The sequence below is a fragment of the Misgurnus anguillicaudatus genome, chromosome 12, assembly GCF_027580225.2.
Source record: "Misgurnus anguillicaudatus chromosome 12, ASM2758022v2, whole genome shotgun sequence".
NCBI classification, from domain to species: domain Eukaryota; kingdom Metazoa; phylum Chordata; class Actinopteri; order Cypriniformes; family Cobitidae; genus Misgurnus; species Misgurnus anguillicaudatus.
Window position 1 is genome coordinate 18,232,607 of NC_073348.2, and position 20,206 is coordinate 18,252,812.

Here is a 20,206-nt window from a genome sequence, read left to right on the forward strand (position 1 = left end):
ACGGAGATCCGAAAATGGTTTGGTCAAGCCAAAGCCGACCTATTTGCGTCTCGAAAGACGGCTCTTTGCCCATTGTGGTTTTCCCTTTTACATTCAGCCTTGTTGGGTCTGGACGCTATGGTAGACGTGGCTGAGGCGACACCTGTAAGTTTTTTCCCCCAATCGCTTTGCTCCCAGCAGTTCCTGAGAGTTTGTCAGGAACAAACCAATCTGATTTTGGTAACTCTGTAATGACCGGCCCGAACATGGTTCTCGGACCTTCTTGCTCTTCCAGCAGGTCAGCCATTGCAGATTTTCCTCAGGAGGGACCTGCTATCTCAGGCGGGGGCGTGACATTTTACCCCCGGCCCAGAACTTTGGAAACTATGGGTCTGGCCTCTGAGGGGGACCAATTTGTAAATCATGGTTCTCAACCGAGGTTGTAGAGACCATACTAAATTCTAGACCCCTCTGTAACAGAAAAAAATATGGTTTAAAATGGAGATTATTCATGGTTAAACTGCCCAGTGGCTTCAGTTCTGGAATTTTTACAAAACGTTTTTTATCTGGTTTTTTTTTCACCTTTTTCTCGTATTATCACCTGTTCCCCTCTCGATTTGCTCCCTTATTTACTGTAATACCATTGTGTTTGCTGTCTTGTGCTGGTTCGTTTGGTAAAGTTCATGTGTGAAGTGTAAAGTCTTGCATCTGCATTGAAGTATTAGTCAAGTTCTTTTTCTAGGTTTGCTTTATCTGTTTTGAGTTTGGTTTGCTGTTTTGTTTAGTTTTACCCCATTGTGGGTTTTATTATCCCTTGTATTGTTTAAATAAAAGTCTGCATCTGGGTTCTGTTTCTGTAATTCATGACAACAATTAAAGAGCCAGTAAGATGACAATTTTAAGCATCCTATCACTGTTTATAAGTCCCAGACAACAGGTTAAAATGCATGCAAGATCAAAAAACACTGTAATTTTTTCAAAATATAAATTTTAAATTACCCTATTTCTCAGAGATCCCCAAACGATTCGTGTGAAGCCGTTCAACGACTCAAGTCTGCCTAAACCCCACCTTTCAGTACCCTACTCTGCTCTGATTGGTCAACTGACAGAGTGTCTTTGCACAGATCACAGATCAGTCGCACAGACTACAGATCAGTGGCACAGACCAACAATAGTGCAACATGTATTGACCTCGTGCTAACATGATTTACTGAGAAGACATTGTCAACATCAATACACATCATTCATCATTAATCCAGGCAATAACAACCATGATCGAAACTAAAAATTTTACACTCATTTAAGCATTTATGTAAACTAACCGGGTCATAGCAAAACCGTAAGTGAGTATGCGTTAGCCGTTTGCTAACGTGACTCTCTGACAGTAAATTAACAGTTTAAACAACGACATCATTCATCATTAATCCAAGCAATACAAACGACGATCGAAACTAACAATTTTACACTCAATTAAGCATTTATGTAAACTAACCGGGTCATAGCAAAACCGTAAGTGAGTATGCGTTAGCCATTTGCTAACGTGATCTCTCTGACAGTAAATTAACAGTTTAAACAACGACATCAATCATCATTAATCCAAGCATTACAAACTAACAATTTTACACTCATTTAAGCATTTATGTAAACTAACCGGGTCATAGCAAAACCCTTAGTGAGCATCACTGCTGAAAAAACCAGCATACCAGCAAGACCAGCATATGTTGTGTTTTGGTGCTGGTTTGCTAGTGAACACCAGCTAAACCAGCATCAAACCAGCATCAGCACCAGCATTAGCACCAGCTAAACCAGCAGCAAACCAGCATTAGCACCAGCTAAACCAGCATTAGCACCAGCATCCCATGCTGGTCATACCAGCATATGTTGTGTTTTGGTGCTGGTATGCTGTGACCACCAGCTAAACCAGCTTAGACCAGCATAATTCCCATGCTGGTCCATGCTGGTTTGATGCTGTTTTTTTCAGCAGGGATGAGTTACGTTAACCGCTTGTTATCGTGACTCTGACAGTATATAGAGTTTAAACAACGATATCATTCATCATTAATCCAAGCAATAAAAACTAACAATTTTACACTCATTTAAGCATTTATGTAAAATAACCGGGTCATAGCAAAACCGAAAGTGCAGCATGTGTTAACCGCTTGCTAACGTGACTCTCTGACAACGACATAATTCACCATTAATCCAAGCAATAAAAATGATGATAGACATTTTAAACTTATTTAAGCAAGTATGTAGCTATAATCATACTTACAGGTTGTGGTTAGGAGACGCATTTTGTTCCAAATAAAGTGGGTACTGAACCATCTTTCATTGCCAAACGTCTAAATCCCTCCGTTAAAAATTAATTTTAACCACTGATTCTTCACAGCCAGACACATTTAATATATCCCTCCTTGAAAAAGTCTCCTTTGGTAGTGAAAACAACACAAAATGAAAACACAGCGTGAGCTGATGTTTACACACACTAACTAGCTGTGGGCGGGTCATAGTTTTCGTTTCTTCCGCGGGTGAGGCTGTAGGCGGAGATTAGTATCTCATGTGACGTGGATGCGTTCGTGTGATGTGGCAAATATCAGGAAGAAGACTCACTCCCTATAACGACTCGTTTCAGCGATTCAGAGTCGACTCCCTGCTTTAGAAGCCAATAACTTTTTTAATCGTGCACTTTTTGGTTCAACTACTTTACACGTTGTTTACATTGATGGACAGCTACATGACACACTGCAATAAAGGTTAGTTTCGATTTTGGATCTGTGTGGTTCTTTAACACACATGTAAAATGTTTTACCTTTTACACACAAGCTCAAACAAGACCAAAACAATACATTTTTAATGTCAAATTTACAAATGCTTTCACGCAGCATGTCAAAACAGATAACATCATGACTAAGGGGCTTTTTACACCTGGTCACTTCATGCGTTTTCTCTGATTGGATACTGTAGCTATCCGATCGTAAAAAGACCAGGTGTAAATGCCCTCTGAAACGTTTTCGAGACGGATTTAAATCCGATTGCTCAAACCACTTCAGGAGGTGGTCTGGGACGCATTTCAGACAAAACTAAAGAAGTGTAAATTCATCTGGTTGATGAAACCACATACGTCAGCACTTTACTCCTCCCAAACGTAAGCACGTCACTCGCAAGTAAGCTGGAAGAGCACCAAACAAACAAAGACGACACGCTTATTGCTTTATGGAGTGATGACAGCGGGTAAAAAAGCTTCCTAGAATCAATAAAAGAGTCTAATGACAAACTCAAATGATATTAAACAAAGAAATAAAACGTTAAAGCAACTCCAAAGAGTTCTTTTTACCTTAAAATAACGTTCCCAAAAAAAGTTTTAGTGGTTCATCCACTCAAAACAGGGCACTTTCACATTCACTTTGCAGCCCTCTATCGGCCAAAACCGCACTAAAGAAGTTTCCAACCGTCGGCAAAGAGTATAGAAGCCCAAGAGGCGAAACTCTGTTGTGTTATGGGTTACAGTCTGTAGATGGCGCTGCGGAGCCACGGCCGCCATTATGGACTGTAAGCTGCTGAAATCGTTAGCGCGCCTCACAACTGTAAAGATGAGCAAGCGGTTAAAACGCAAGCAGTGTTCTGCAATAAATTGCAAAAATTATCAGTCCACCAGAAACTTGTTAATATTTTTGTGATATTCTATGTAAAAGATTAACTCTTAAGAAATGTTCATTTATAATTTTATTTATTTATTTTTCCAAATCATATATATGGTGATGTTCACTCATTTCAAAATCAACATTTGAATAAATATCTTATTACTGTGTGTCTGCCTATATATTATTTCATGAATTTCTGTTATTCATATAAAATGCATAATATAACATAAATATTGATAGATTAAAGGTTTGCAGTAATTTTATAATTGTATCTTTGCAAACCGTAAGTGGTAGGCTAATGAAGCCGATTCAGTGGGGGACATACCCTTACGAAAAAGAATCTTATAGTATTTTTGGACAAAATAGTATAGTAATCTTATAAGAATACTATAATAATTTGGGACATACTATAGAAGTACGATAAGACTACTATAGAAATACTATAGCAGCTTTAAAATATTATAGAGGTATTAGAACATCACAGAAGTATGTTATGTTCTGTAATACCTCTATAATATCCTAGAGCCGCTATAGTATTTCTATAGTAGTCTTATCGTACTTTTATAGTAATATTTTGTGCTGACGTATTTTTTTTACCTTAAAATAACGTTTCCAAAAAAGTTTCAGTGGTTCATCCACACAAAACAGGGTGAATGGCACTTTCACATTCGCTTTGCAGCGAAGGATAATTAGACCATGCATAACCACGTTGTTTTCGTATTTAGATATGACGACCAGAAAAAAAAATAAGTTATGCCAAGTTTTTGTTATGTTAAGTTGGTTCAGTGCCATTGACTCTCATTATTTTTCGGCGTTTTCCTTCAGTTTTCAGTCCATAATGGCGGCCGCGCCGTCACGTCATGGGGGCAGCTGTTGCTATGGAGCGTTCTGTTGAGTTTCGCCTCTTGGGCTTCTATACTCTTTGCGTCGGGTAGCGGTCCTGTAGTTCGAGTGAAAACTAGAAAAACTTGCTTTACGGCAGACCTACAATCCAATCAGAGCCAGCTATGCTGCAGTATTTATGACAGTGGTAATGAACAATTACGCTTCTAACCTGTAGGGGGAGCAAAGAGCCAGAGTTCTTTAGTGTTGCTTTAAGAGAGAGTTTTGTGAATGCTTTTCCCATCATGGACCTGTACATGAAATCACCGTGCTGTCACTCTCCTGCTACGCTGTACTGCGAGCTTCAGCTCATGCCGAGCAAGGAGACGCGCGTCCCCTGCCCAACATACAGTACAACATACAGTAAATGCTGCTTATTGTTGCATAAACGTCATCTTAAAGGATAATTCCGGTATTTAACACTTTGAGTCTCATTTCTGGTTTGTTTTGGATGAACTACAGTAATGGACACAGAAATTCCGACAACGGGTCGTGCCCCGAGTCTTCGACTCGTTTAGAAGCGTCTCCTGACTGCCTCAGAATGGAAGTCAATGGCCATGCACAAACACGTCACCAAAACAACACTCAACGGTCACCTCCAAAACTGCGCCACTCACCGAGTGGTTCGGGGTGTTCGTTGATGATTAGAAAAAAGTTGTGTATCGAAATACAGATTCTGTCGAGTTTTATTAGGCATTTTATAAAATTCCTTTGACTTCTCTTGGAAGACTGTTTGATATCTTATTTATCTCTCCTCCTCCTTGAAACAGTTAAGGTTCTGTTTGTTTAGTTGTGTTTGTAGTTTTTTCGGTCGGTTTCTCTCAGAAGTATTTTTTCCCTTATTTTTAGGGCTGGACCAGAATTTCCGTTTTGAGATTCAAATATATATATATAAATATTTTACAGCGTTAATGCAGAGCTTTTGCCAAGCAGGAAGTGCGCTTCACGCTCCCGCTCTATAGGTGGCGCAGACAGACCAACATCCATAGCCAACAGCCACCAAACGCACCAGTGTGGAAGAGATCGCCTTGAACGTAAAGCGCGCTTCCTGCTTTGGCATTTACGCTAATAGTGTTGTAAATAATGTTCAGTTTCTTGCAAAAACTGATTGATTTGCTTCACAAGACGTCAATATGTCACACGGAGTTATGGGGGATTACTGTTGTATTGGATATATATGCTTTAGCTCTTAAAGTGTGCGGATCTGTTGACTTGCATGACAGAGCACCGGGGTTTCTGCAAAATATCTTCTTTATTTTTCTGCTGATGAAAAAAACATATTGGATGGTGTAAGTGTTATATAAATAAACTTGATTTTGAAAGTATGCTACCGTTTTATTACAGTTTGTTGGACTACGTTCATTCATGCTTCAGACTCAAATATAGAGCGGAAGTATATTTGCGGTTGTGAGGTATCTGAAAAAATAGTTCCACTATAGCAAATAACACGGATTGAAATCATACATTGCGCCAATATATTTGTTTTTGATCATCAACGAGCGCCACGGGCCACTCGGTGAGTGGTACAGTTTTGAGGGTGAGCGTTGGGTGTTGTTTTGATGACATGTTTGTGCATGGCCATTGACTTCCATTCTGGGGCAGGCAAGAGACGCTTCTAAATGAGTCGAAAAGTCAAGACTCGACCCATTGTCAAACTTTCTGTGTCCATCACTGTAGTTCATCCAAAACAAACCAGAAATGAGACTCAAAGTGTTAAATACCGGAATTATCCTTTAAGTTTTTTAAAGGCGGAGTAATAAATAGTGTATTTGCATTTTGGGCGGGGGTAAAAGATCGGATTCATATCCGTTTTGCCAAGACGCATTTATTTGGCCAAATGTAAATGGAACAGTTTTAACAAATCAGATAGCTATTCAATCAGAGAAAACACATGAAGTGACCAGGTGTAAAAAGGCCCTTATAGTCAAAGTAAACAGCCGTTCATATTATGAATTGAAACACAAATATATATTTGTATATTTGTATAATCTCATGCATTTTATCATGCAGCCATACATCTCTCTGTTGCAGATAAGAATTACAGTCAGTAAAGAAGGAGCCAGTGGTGACATTCCTATTGGTATTCTCATACGCAGCGTCATTGGCGGGCTTGTCCTTCATGCCCTAGTTACCATCATTTTATGGGAGGTACTGTATTATTTTGAGCTATATTTTTATCTTACAAAAGAGAATGTTGAGTTTTTTAGAGGAATTGGTAAAAAAATAATATTATATTGATGTCTCACCAGCTTGGTTTCTTTAAGAGAATGAAAATCCCAGAGATGACCGAACAGGACAAGGCAGCAGAAGAAGAAGAGCTTTAATAGGACAGCATAAATAGAACATACATACTCCAGTCTGTGGATATACTGGAAAGAGCATTGAGGTTTCCTCAAATTAACTAAAGAAAATATTCCGTTTACAACTATTTCAGAGCAAAATGCACACCAGTACTGCCACTAGATTTTATTCTGAATAATATTGTATTTCAAAATATCTCGCAATTGTTCTTTGCAGATGTAGTTTTGCATTTGTCCTAAGTTGACAGTATAAGGATGAATTAATAATTCTGTGCATGCAGTAGTGAGACACAGGGGTGGAGCAAGATGGGGAACTTTAAAGTAATTTTGCCAGAGACTATAGTTTTTGTCTGTGAATTTATGCATCCTCCACATTCTTGTTCTAACACGCTTTAGGATGTACCCTTCATGATTCTCAATTAAAAGTTCAGCTTACAATTCAAATTCTGACTTTTTTACTTCTTTTACCTGCAATGAAATAATGTATAACAGTGGTTCTCAACTCCAGTCCTCGTCCCCCCCGTCCAGAACATTTTAGATGTCTCCATATAAAACACCTGATTCAGTTTATCAGCTTGTAAGTGTGTTATTTAAGGAACAGTTTCAGGCCTAGTCCCCAGGAACACGGGTATTTTTATAACCGTGAGTTTTTTCACGTGGTTTGGCCGTTCGTCCACACGAAACCGCAGTATCAGGACACTGAAACCGAGCATGTTTGAAAACCCCGGCCAGGGTGAGCTTTTTAAGAAACCCCGGTTACAGTGGTGTCGTGTAGAGAATAATAACTGTGCTAACAGGGCTTCTAACATGTATACAGATAGATGCTCAGTTATCTCACTATATTGCGGAACACGATTTGGGTTATATCCCCGCCTGCTGGTGTGGCATGCTCTTGACAGGGCTTGATAGCGTGCTTTTGCTTTATCGTGTGGATGGATATTTCATTTAAACCGAGCATGTGTGGACAGGATTTTTTTAGGGAAAACTCTGGTTATAAATATACCCGTAGGCCTCAAATATTCTGGAAGGAGCCTAATGAGTAGAATCAGGTGTTTCATATAAGGAGACCTCTAAAACATTCTGGGAGGGGGGGCCTAGAGGACTGGAGTTGAGAACCACTGATGTATAAAATGTTTTAATAGTAACCACATTAATATTATAAAACACTATTCAGTGTTCCTTGAAAATGATAAAGACAAAATGTCTCGGTTATGGATGTAACCTTCATTCCCTGAAGAAAGGGAACGGAGATGTCACGTCGTGAGCGACGAATTGGGAACGTACTTCAACTTTGAGAAACTATTAAAACGCCAATAAACTTGGAATACAGGTATTTGCATCTTCCGGCGACACCCCGCCAGTTGAGTATTTAATGAGAGGCAGGTGCAATACCAAATCAGCTATTTTGCTGAGAAAGCCGAGCATCAGCAATGAAACAGCAAACTGTGGCTACGGGACGTGACGTCTCCGTTTCCTTCCTTCAGGGAACAAGGGTTACATCCATAACCGAGACGTTCCCTTTCAGTCGGTCACTACAACATCACGTCGTGACCGACGAATTGGGTATCCATACCAAAGCACCACTGAAGCTGACCCTTCCAGTGCCTGCATTTTACCTCGCAACTCCACTGGAGAGACGGAATCTGGGCTTACCACAGAAGGCCGGTCACTACTTATTTCTTAATTCATGATAGTGAACTAGCAAACTGGGAAGTGATCCTGTCCGGTCGGAGCTAGGAATGCTGCGGAACCACCCCCTAAGGAGGTTACCTGTACATATAATATGGAACAACCGACAGGTTGACACATATGAAGTAATAACACCCAGAGCAGGTTCTGCTGAGGTAAAACATGGGCTAATAGGATTAACCTCACTGAAAATACTCACAAGGGAACCCCATATAGGGGGCGCAATGTGCAGGCCCAAGCCTAATACATAGGATTACAGAAAATGCAGCTAGTGAGAGGCTGACAGCCGATGCTCTGCAATATCAACTGCCAAGGCAGCGGAGGATGCTCAAGAAAAGTTATGATGTATTGGTTTATGTCAAGTCATAGCAAAGACATTTCAAATAATGTCAGCATTGCATTAAAAATTACATAATTGAACTAATGACACTTGTCATAAACGTGTATAAAATCTCCTTCATGTTCATAACACCATGAAGGTGTCATGTCAGTCTTATGCACACCCCTTCAAGTAAAGTGTTGCCCAAATTTGTGTATCTTGTATTATATCAGATGCTTTAACTTCTTTTACACACAAGCTCAAACAAGACCAAAACAGTAGATTTTTAATCTCAAATTTACAAATGCTTTAACACAGCATGTCAAAACGGATAACATCATGTGCTAAACCTGACTTATAGTCAAGGTAAACAGCTGTTTATATTATAAATTGAAACAAATATATAGCCTGTGTTTTATTCCATTGGGAATGAAAAACAGCTTATTGAACCAATGCAAATATATCACAGCTGATTGTAAACACACTCCGGTTCTTTCAATTGCATGACTGACCATATGGTGCGTATACAATACAGTACAGTTTTTCTTGATTGCTTTGACTTGGTTAAAGAAACTAGGACCCACTTAGTTTTCATCATCACTGTCTTAGCGGAGCAGAATAGGTGTCTTGCAAATGTGTTAACCCTTTCTCATTGGATTGAAAACATTTTCCCACTCTTTTGCAAAACAGTTAACACGGATGTCGTTCAAGCAGTCAAAACTCCATTGTTTTAGCTATGGTAACCAAACAGAACCATTCCTGACTATTAGAAACTACCTAGATCAGTATGAAATCACTGTACTTGTCTGACACTCATTCACACAAATCTTTAAATAGCAATCAGTCTGCAGGCCTTATAAAAAGGTGCCATGTTTGTGTTGTTTTTTGCCAGCATGAATGGAGGAGGTCTAAGCCTTGTCAATGAGTGGTTTGGGGTACACCCTCGTATGATGATGCTGTTCCTCCCATCCACACATTTTTGAATCCCATAGAGGAGTTCTTCAGTGCTTGGAGGTGGAAGCTTTATGATCACCATCCCTATGAGCAAATGTTCTTGCAATGACTGCTGCTGCCCAAGAAATAGGTGCAGAGGAATGTCAAGGTTGGATAAGGTATACAAGAAGATTTTTCCCTAGGGGCATTGCAAGAAAGGATATTGAATGTGATGTGGATGAGGCCATGTGTCCCCATCGTCAAGACAGATGAGACTGAGTATCAGTAGTATGCCTTATATACTCTAATAGATTTTACTGTATTTTGGCTTACATGTCATATTTACAGTATTACAGTTTTTAGACATATTTTGAAAAAAATTAATGTCATGGAATCAATTTAAAAATGCATCAAAATACTTATTATTCTGGATCCAATTCTTTGGCCAAAAGGCAAATTTGACACAGCCAATATAGAAAGACAACAAATGGCACTGGCAATAGGCTACATGGAGAGGCAATGGTGCACTGATTTGCACTGAGTATTTTTTATTTTGTTGTACACTGTGTAATGATTGACTGAAAGAGCTTGTATGCAAGTTGTGTTGTTTGGAGACAATTTTTGCTTTTGTTGCAAGTCTTTTGCAAACAAAATATGTCATTTTGACCATGAGTGCCACTGTTTTGTTGTGTGTGTTAACTGTTTTGAAAATGTGGAATTTAAGTTGACAACTGCGTCAAAGAAATCAAGAAAAACTGTAAAAGAGGACCTCTTTAGGTCGATCTTGTGTGGAAAAGGAACAATATGAGCAACAGGTGTTCAGTTCTTCCAGTGAGGTGTTCATCCAGTTCCTGCAATGGATGGTCATGCCCAGACATCACAACTGAACACTGTCAGGGTGGATAAGACATGGCAAAGGATTCTTCCAAAGATGCCTTGCCAGAGAAGATATCAGGTGTGATGTGGATCAGAACATGAGGCCAAACAGAAAGGATATAATCAAATATCATTTATGCAGCCATGTTACAGCAGCAAAGTCTTTGCTTTTTTCAGTTGCTTTAAACATATTAATGGCAAGTGTCTCATACCACTGCGTTCAGCACAAACTGGGCTAAAATATTATATGAGCTACATGTATGTACATGTTTGTATTTTTGAGAGAAAAATGTTTATGCGTGGTTTTAAAAAAAGCAAAATTTTTAAGTCACTGATATAAGTCCAAAAAACCCATACTAAACATGTTTTAACAAGACTTTTCTAAACAGAATCTAATTGTCATGAGTTTTCTCATTAAAATGATGTGAAAATCATTCTGCTTACTCATTCACATAAAACAATATATTGATTTAGAAATTGTAAGACACTTTTTGTTTAGAGTGCCCGTATGCGAGAAAGGATTGATTTACAGCTAGCAAACAAAGGCTTGCATAATGAGCTGCATAATGAGGCAGGAATGTTGGTAACTACAGTAAAGAATGTGAGGACAAATGTATACATGTTTGTTTGAGGTTTATTAAGAAGTTAACAATATAATAAAAATAGAGATGAAGGTCAGTAGGACATTTTCAGTTTATTTAGAAACAAACTCAATTCAAAAACTTGTATAAGAAACTGATAAACAACAGAGCTGGTCATGTGGCTAATGTTACCATATAACTTTATGTCCAAAAAGTGTTTTTCCACTTCATAGTTTCTGTACTGATGAGAGGGATGCAGACCTGTAAGAGAGTTATGGACAGCTGTTAGCATAAATTGTCCACAGAAATATCCTTACATATATAACTGATCGGTAAATATCACTGATAGTACATTCATATAAACTATCATGTACACAAACTAAATTCAGAACATCTCAGATAAACATCTGCAGTGATTAGTTATATAAAAAGCTGTTTTCAGATGCCCATCCCCTTATTGTCTAGCTTCTGTTTTAAACGTGTTTCTGTAAGCGCGTATGAACTTTAAAAACACATTGCATATGGCGGCCATGTGCGCAGGCTAGCGTCTCCGTGTAACACGGCACTCATAAAAAGGGTGTCGCGTGTAAAGCGCAATGTATGGAATTGCCTTGCATGTAAACAATATGGAATCATTTTACAGCAAATCCCGCAGTGCAGCATTACTCAAAGTTGCCATGAAGGATACGAAAGTGAATAACTGTGTCTAACACTGTACAACATGTAACAGATATCCGCCATTACGGGGGTCACGCGTCCTCGTTTGTAAATAAGTATGTAAACATGGAATCATATTACAGCACACACTTAAAAGATACAGCAGTTCAAGCTTACTGAAAGTTGCCATGAAGGATATAAGTGAATAACTGTGTTTAACACTGTGCAGCATGCAACAGTGAAATCCGCCATTACGTGAGATTGCGTCCTCGTTTGTAAATAAGCATGTAAACATGGAATCATATTACATCACACACTTAAAAGATACAGCAGTGCAGGCTTACTGAAAGTTGCCATGAAGGATATAAGTGAATAACTGTGTTTAACACTGTACAGCATGCAACAGTGAAATCCGCCATTACGTGAGATTGCGTCCTCGTTTGTAAATAAGCATGCAAACATGGAATCATTTTACATCACACACTTAAAAGATACAGCAGTGCAGGCTTACTGAAAGTTGCCATGAAGGATATAAGTGAATAACTGTTTAACATTGTACAGCATACAACAGTGAAATCCGCCATTACGTGAGATCGCTTCCTCGTTTGTAAACAATGCAAAACTTTTTCAATCCGAAGCGTGCCGTCTGCTGATGCTTACTGTGCGTAGGCTGAACTGCACAAGCCATGAGCATATTACATGATAGCAAATATAAATAGTATAAATTAACTGTTACTTACTTCCAATATCCTCCTCCAGTGCGTCCTCCATTGTTCTTCTTAGGTAACGATAAAGATAAATGCTTCCTCAATGTCCAGACATAAATGAAGATCTTCCTCACGTGTGTATGTATGTCACAAGGTGACAATCTTTTTGGGCGGAACCAAAAGTTGGGAAAGTTTGGTTCCGCCCGGATGTTTCCGCCCAGACCGGGAAGAGCAAACACCGGACATCCGGTAGCATCGGAGGGCTGTAATCAGCCGAATCACGCACAGCTGTGCGTTGTTAAGAGGAGCGCCGGGTGATTGGAAGACTGCAGCATACAGAGGAGTATTTAAGAGCAGTTAAATCACAGTTTGGGGTGCTTAGTGTGAGTTGAGGTGCGGAGCTGCGCTCGTCCGATACGCATTGGTGGCTGGTTATACTTTCTCTCTCTCTCTCTTTTGTAGTCTGCAGTAATCGCTGGAGTAATAGGAAACCCTACGGGTGGAAGAAACATCGGTATAAGTGACACATTTAGAGGAACAAAGGAGGAAGGAAACGTAACGAGAGTGAACGTCAGGAGAACGAACTGTGGACAGTTATACGTACCCAGAGCTGTAAACAGCGGAGAGGTGAGAAGCATCCAAGTCTGAATTAACCGTGTGTTGTGTCCAAGCTGCATGTGGAGAAAGAGAGAACGAGAGTGAACGTCAGGAGAACGAACTGTGGACAGGTATACGTACCCAGAGCTGTAAACAGCGGAGAGGTGAGAAACATCCAAGTCTGAATTAACCATGTTATTGTGTCCAAGCTGCCTGTGGAGAAGAGAACAGGAGTGAACGTCAGGAGAACGAACTGTGGACAGTTATACGTACCCAGAGCTGTAAACAGCGGAGAGGTGAGAAGCATCCAAGTCTGAATTAACCGTGTTATTGTGTCCAAGCTGCCTGTGGAGAAGAGAACAGGAGTGAACGTCAGGAGAACGAGCCGTGTAAAATTACACTTACCAAGAGCTGTAAACAGCGGAGAGGTGAGCACCATCCAAGTCCAAATTAAACGTGTCTTTGTGTCCCAGCCTGCTGCCTGTGGAAAGAGGAAGGAAGGAGAGTGAGCTAAATACAAAGAATTGTACGAGCCCGAACAGTGAAGTCTCTGCAGAGTGCAACACAGGTACGCAGGTGGAGAGAGAGACAAACCCCAAAAACTCACACTATTTTATCTTTGCCTCCAGGAAAGAAGAGGAGGGCGCCACGGATAGCGGGGACAGGCAGGGGCCTGTTTTCCACCCCCCCCCTTTCTCCAGCCCCCTGGACCCCCGTTGCCCCTTTTCCCTTCCTGCCACCTTCCCGTGCCGTGGCCTGCCTGGAGGACAGAGTCAGAGCTTAGTTTTAATTGCCCTTCCCCTATTCCCCAAGACATTTTAAATATTTAAATAAAGATTGTTTTATTATTACTTACCTGTTCTCGTGTTGTCTGGTCATTGGGTTGGCTTTGGGGACCTCCTCGAGGTGGAAGTTGAGAAGGGGCGTGACTCTAGCTAGACATAGCCAGCCCCTGGGCGTGACATGTATAAAGTTTAAAATCCAGACATGCGGTAAAGTCTTTAAATCTGAACTTAAATCAAACTTTACTTTTTAATGTTCGAGCTGCTCTTCATTACCATGTATTACTACTAACTAGTTACTAACCCCTAACCCCAAAGAAGTGAGAGAGCAGTTATGTTAGGATAGAATTATTAACTATAGTGATATGTCAATTAAATATAGTATGTGTTACAACCTGGTTCATTAATGAAGTCAAATAGCACCATAGACCACCATCTACAGTTCTACATTTCAGCTTGACATTAAAGTTTTATAACTTGTGCATCATTGCACTGTCTCTCCCTACAAGCTTTAAACTTGGCTTGACTCATTCCCATAGATAGGGGTACTGATAAATAGAACTTTTGGGATACTATGTTATGTTTCCAAGCTGATATTCACTTTGAAAACTGGTTCTCTTTAGGCGGAGATTGTTTTTTTCATGTTCTAGTTCTGTTTTCTCTTACATTGTACAATAAATGTTCATTCTGACACTTCAGCAGACACCCCATGAGTGTTTGCTTTCATTTGATACCATTTTTATGTATATGGGCCTTGTGGTTGTGGAGATTTTAACATTTATTGTTGGATTGTCAAGTTGAGCTGGAAACCAAAAAAATTGTCCTGAAATCGCTTGCACAAGTAAAAAAAATAATAATTCAGCTTGACAACCACCCTAATCTCTTACCTATAGGTGTCTTCTAACAAAAAAAATAGGGTGACAGCTTGTACCAAAACATGTCCGCAAAAGTCTTAACGGAAGCCCTTTTCAGAATTGGCCCCCTGACTACTTGGCTATTCTTAATTTCTAATATTATTCAATTAGGATAAAAAAAGTTAAAAGTAATGCACATGAATGGAAGCGTTTGTGTTCCTGACTATGCCACATTATAGACATACATTGTCTGGAAACAGAAATTCACAGATACACATGTTTTTATGCCATATTTTTATTTAAGAATATAATTTGCTCTGCTGTGCTGGGGCTTAACCGGTTTCTTTTTTTTTACTGATCACATCCCCAGCTTTGGAAAATATGCGTTCACATAGAACAGATGTGCCAGTAAGAGCAAGATATTTACTGGCCAGGACATAAAGGTGCAGATACACAGCCTTATGGGCTTGCCAGTATTTTAGAGGGTCCTCTGTTCGAAGGAGATGCGTCCTATAAAGTCACTTTCTGTCTTTTCTTGGTCAGATAGGCAGAAAGTTCTAAATTGATGTTACATTTCGACAAATATGACCCACTTTCAATAAAGATTAATGTTTCTACCGGTGAATTGGCCCTTTAATCTAATACAAAGATGCGTCTCCATCCACATGCGCACCTGGTTCGGTTTTAAAACATGCAGGAATTACAAAATAAAAAGCAGGAAATGCTAAGAGAGATAACGTTACTTTCGGCACCTGATTGATGTTAAAAGAGTTATTTAGAGCGATAAGAAGTGAATATGATCTTCCTCTCGCTGACTGACACATCCAAAGCATGCCCACAGGTGGCGACCCTGATATATAAACACATACACAGAATTACAGTTTAAAAATATCTGTTTTGTCAATAATTCATGCAGATATAATCTGTTATGTCTTAAGTGAATGTTTGGTTAACTGTTGGGAAAAATATCTGATGTGTAACATTATATTAGATCCTTACATTACAGTAAAGCTGTCTGTCTCGATGTCAATCAAACTATAAAAGAAAAAAAATTGAACATATATTTTTCCTATAGTATTGTTTTTGACTTTGTGTGTGCCAAATTTATTAGTTTTACTAGTGATTTTAAGGTATGGATGCGGTGATTTCGCTTTTGAACCCTCAAAAACCTTTAACTGGATTTTTCTTCAAATGGACTTTTCTGACTCTATCAACTTCAAACATGTGTAGCTCTGTCATTTTTTTGTCAGATTCCAACACATTATACAAGTTGTTGTTTTAAAAGAGAACCTCAAAATATAAATAACCCTTTTTTTGAACATTTACTCTTTCCGACTCATTTTGCCAGCGCAGGTCACATATATACTAGAATAGAAAGAGGAATTATTAAAGAGAACTACTGGATGACTATTTCGTGGTATTTTATAGAAAGATCATTTAAGGTGACTGAGTTATCTTTACAAAAAAGCTACAAAAGCTGTCACTGGGGCAGTACCCTTTTAAAAAAAGAGGGCATATTGGTACACGTAGGCTACATATACCTCACCAGACTGGTATATATTATGACCTTTTTTACGGGTACTGCCCAGTGACAGCTTTTGTAGCTTTTTTGAGATTGTAGAAACTGAAATGTTGTGCCAGTGTGAAATGGACTTGTTTTGGGTGTGGTCACAATCCAGATTCATTTAAAGTGCATGATCAGGTGTGAATACCTAAATGTGATCGTCTTTAACAGATTGAGAAAGACACAGAAATGCAGAGTCCTCCATTGCATCTCCAAATAACCTTCCCATATCACAAGGCCGGAGAAAACTGGCTGCTGAACTTCACATATCTCACCTATTTAGCGGTAGGCCTTCCATTTCCTTAAAGTTATTTGTAGCAGAGATGATTCCCAGTTCAGTTGACTCAACAATCTCATTTCATTTCTACAGAACATCAACTGTGATGCCAAAAAGTTGATTAACCCTTTGAACATCAAACCTGACAATCCTTACAGAGTTACTTCTAAGAAAGAAAGCTTGAGTATCTTTTGGTGAGTAAACGCTGTTTGCGAGTGAACACATTAAGAATTGATGAAGACTTCTAAGGATCTTTTTCTCTGTCTCTCAGAGTTGTAAAGAAGAAAGAAACCCCTGCAAGTCATTTAGCTGTTCGATCCCACCTGCAGACTTCAACCAGATCAATGCCACTTTTAGAGTTTGGCGACCCACCTTCATCAAAGTACGACCGTACACCTGATTTTTTTACATTAACAATATTGCTAACTGCGATCTTATCATATGCTGTATTGATACACATAATGCTAATGTCTGCTTTCGAAACATTTAGGAAGAATTTTCTTGCATCAACGATGCCGAAGAGCAAAGACACAGAGCTGTTTGTGTTAAATCAGAATGTCATAAGTCGTGAGGTACGTATGAAACAAAGCAAAAATAAATACATAGAAAATATGATGAATTGCAAGTAAATTATTCAATCAAACTTTACAGCTATTGAAAAGGCCGTCTTTAAAGAAATATGTCCCGCCTAGAACACAGCAAGCACTTTTTGGTCCTAACACAAGATAGTGAAATGAGGGCTATTGCTTGCGGTGATAGCACTTACAGTATGCACAGTATGCAGTATGGTCTAACCAGATGGTGCTATCCAACTAAACCTTGTTTACATCATGTGTTGCACAATGGAGGAAGTCGGCAAAACCACTGGTTGTTAATCTTACCTAATTTAGTTTTGAAATCCTGTCTTATGTCATTACCGCAGTCCGCAGGTCAAAATACAAGTAACCAAAGACATACAAAGTGGAATCCCGCTGTGGATTATCATCTTGAGTATTCCTGTTTATTAATACTGGCTCTTGTCATCTTTGCTTTATGGAAGGAAAATCGTCCGTGTTATGTTAGCTCTTCTCTTTCGGCACGTACATTTTATGCCACATGCTAAAAGGAAGCAACAACGTAAAGTTAAAGCCTGTAAAATCATGCACGCTTTAAAGGCACAACATGTACGTTTTTTTTGCATTAACTTCTTTAACTCTGGGACCCTGTAACGTGTCCAGAATTATCTTATTTTGACTTAATATAAAATATTCCTGTAATTTGTAATGATCTGTCATGGACCCAGTACCACATATGAGATACTGTTTGAAAGCTTAAGGGCGATTTATAGTCGTGCTTAGGTTCTACGCCGTAGCTACAGCGTAGGCTATCCGTAGCCTGTGTGTAGCTCTGCGTAGCCTGATGCGCACCTCGCAAAATTTTTAACAGCACGTCAGTTCTACGCGGACCGCAAGCGCTGTGATTGGTCCACCAGAACCCCTCCCGTCAGGTAAAAAAACTGCGTCATATGTATTTCCGTTTGTGACGGTAAAAACAAAGATGAGCCAATTTGAGTAGTGATTTAACTCAAACTGCATCAAAAGTCGCTGTTTATTTACTTCTATCATTGCTGGTCTTCTCAAATTATACACAACAAATTGCTGTTTCTTCTTTGTTTGTGGGTTAACTTGCCCGGTTTCTTCTTCTCTGACGGCCGCGCTGCTACTGTGGTTACACGCGTGGATACTGCCTACCAGCGGTCGCGCGTGTGTTTGCATGTCGACGCGGACGACGACGCAAAAGTATAAATGAAAACCGACGCGGAACCTACGCCGTCGCTGCTACGCCGTAGGACCTAGTCACAACTATAACGAGCCCTTTAGAGTCTCTACTTTCTGCAGATATGCATCACTTTCAGATATAAGAAAGTTATTTACACTTCATTTACACTATCACCCCCCCACAATTTTTTATATGATTTAATATTCACATACAGTATTTCATATTTTTCAAGTATGACAAACATGGACAAGTCTTATATCAAATGAAAGCTCTCACTCTCAGGAAAAAGACTACAGCGTTATTTTTGTTCTATTGTCATCAGATGATATTGAGATAGATGACATTCATCATTTATGTCACTTTCATCTTCTTCCTATGTTGAAGTGTTGAATAAAGAAATGTGATCATCAATGAAAAATTATTTTAAGTGTGAAGATGTAGCATTCAGAGTGAAAATGATATTTTAGTTACACTTTATTTTGATCGTCCAGTTGATTTATTCTACTAACTTTAAGTTTATATACTACTAAACGTCACACAAAAAAGACCAAAGGAGTATTAGTAGATGGTGTTAAGGGGGTCGCACACCTTTAATATTGACTGAAGAAGGTCATCTCAAAGACTGAAACTTTAATAGGGGAGAGCGGGGTAAGTTGTCACACTATTCACACTTTCTAACGTTTACTGAGCACCATTCATCACAAAGGTATAAATTTCATGCCAAACGAAAGAAGGAAGTCTTGGGCACATATCTACCCTACAAAGGCTAATTGCAGTAACTATGCAAACACTGAAACCGAGAAAAATGCCCTTAAAGGTTTTTACACCAGCCAGTCGAACATGTTACTGCAATTTTGGGACACACGTTTCTCTGAAAAGGGACAAAATTGAACCAGGAGACTTTGTCACAAGACACAACAGATCTCACAAGCCCATTTTAACCCCTAACTTTGTAGGGCAGATATGTTGTATTCATTACATTTTAATATTATCTATTATGAAACCCTGCTAGCCCTGCTTTTGTGGGGTTAACCCTGCATTGCAGTGCGGAACGCATGCAGTCTGAAATGAAGCAGGGTTAAAATGTTATAAACCCAATTAAACACAGCAGAAGCAGCTATTCAAGGTGTTTAGGATTGCTTGATAATTACAGACAAGTGTGAAACGTCAGATTATGAATACCCAGGGTTATCTCTTAACCCCTGGTTAATTACGAACAGTGAAACAAATAACCCAGGTTTCTGTTAACCCTGTTCTGAAAAACAACTGCAAAAACTTTATTTCAGAAGAATTTCCTGTTAGCCTGCGCGAGGATGCCAGCGCACTGAAGAGCTCTTTATTTACATAATTTAAATTACTGTTAGTTTAACTGTACTTACATAAAACAACTATACATGATTAAAAAGTGTTAAGACTAAAGATTTAGTTTTTGACCTTTATTTTATTCTGAAAATCCTATAGTGACAGTAATTTCTTCATTTTTGTCAGGAGTTATGAAAAAAAAACGGTACATACCTTTAATTTGAAATATGACCTCAGCCGCGCTCATTGATAAAAATACTCCTCCGTGATCGTCATAAAAGCACTCGATAAAACAACATCCATCGGGGCTTTTAATTCAAAGTATGCATATTTGGAGAAATATTAGTTTAATTTTATATGTTTACTTAAAATTTCTGCAGGGGGGGGGGGGGGGGTAATATTTCATCCATTATCCCAAACACGGCGATATGAGCAAGCTGGAGTCTGCAGTCATTCACACTCAGTTTGTTTCATTCATACGTGAAGCCGGAGGGCGCTAAAGTCAGAA

At 39.2% G+C, this 20,206-nt stretch overlaps 2 protein-coding genes across 2 annotated transcripts in view; both read left to right on the forward strand.

Moving 5' to 3' along the window:
• Positions 1-7,182, forward strand: part of LOC129447472 (integrin alpha-2-like) — a 113,042-nt gene extending 105,860 nt beyond the window's left edge. Inside the window, exons 28-29 of the mRNA XM_073874660.1 lie at positions 6,534-6,650; positions 6,752-7,182. Coding sequence (XP_073730761.1) covers positions 6,534-6,650; positions 6,752-6,826 — 192 coding nt within the window. The 3' untranslated portion in view covers positions 6,827-7,182. The remainder of the gene's footprint in view (positions 1-6,533; positions 6,651-6,751) is intronic.
• The window catches only part of itga1 (integrin, alpha 1), a 209,372-nt gene extending 191,700 nt beyond the window's left edge, over positions 1-17,672 (forward strand). The window contains exon 29 of the mRNA XM_073874049.1: positions 17,568-17,672. Within this exon, the coding sequence (XP_073730150.1) occupies positions 17,568-17,645 (78 nt within the window). The 3' untranslated portion in view covers positions 17,646-17,672. The remainder of the gene's footprint in view (positions 1-17,567) is intronic.
• Positions 17,673-20,206: the final 2,534 nt, after the last annotated feature.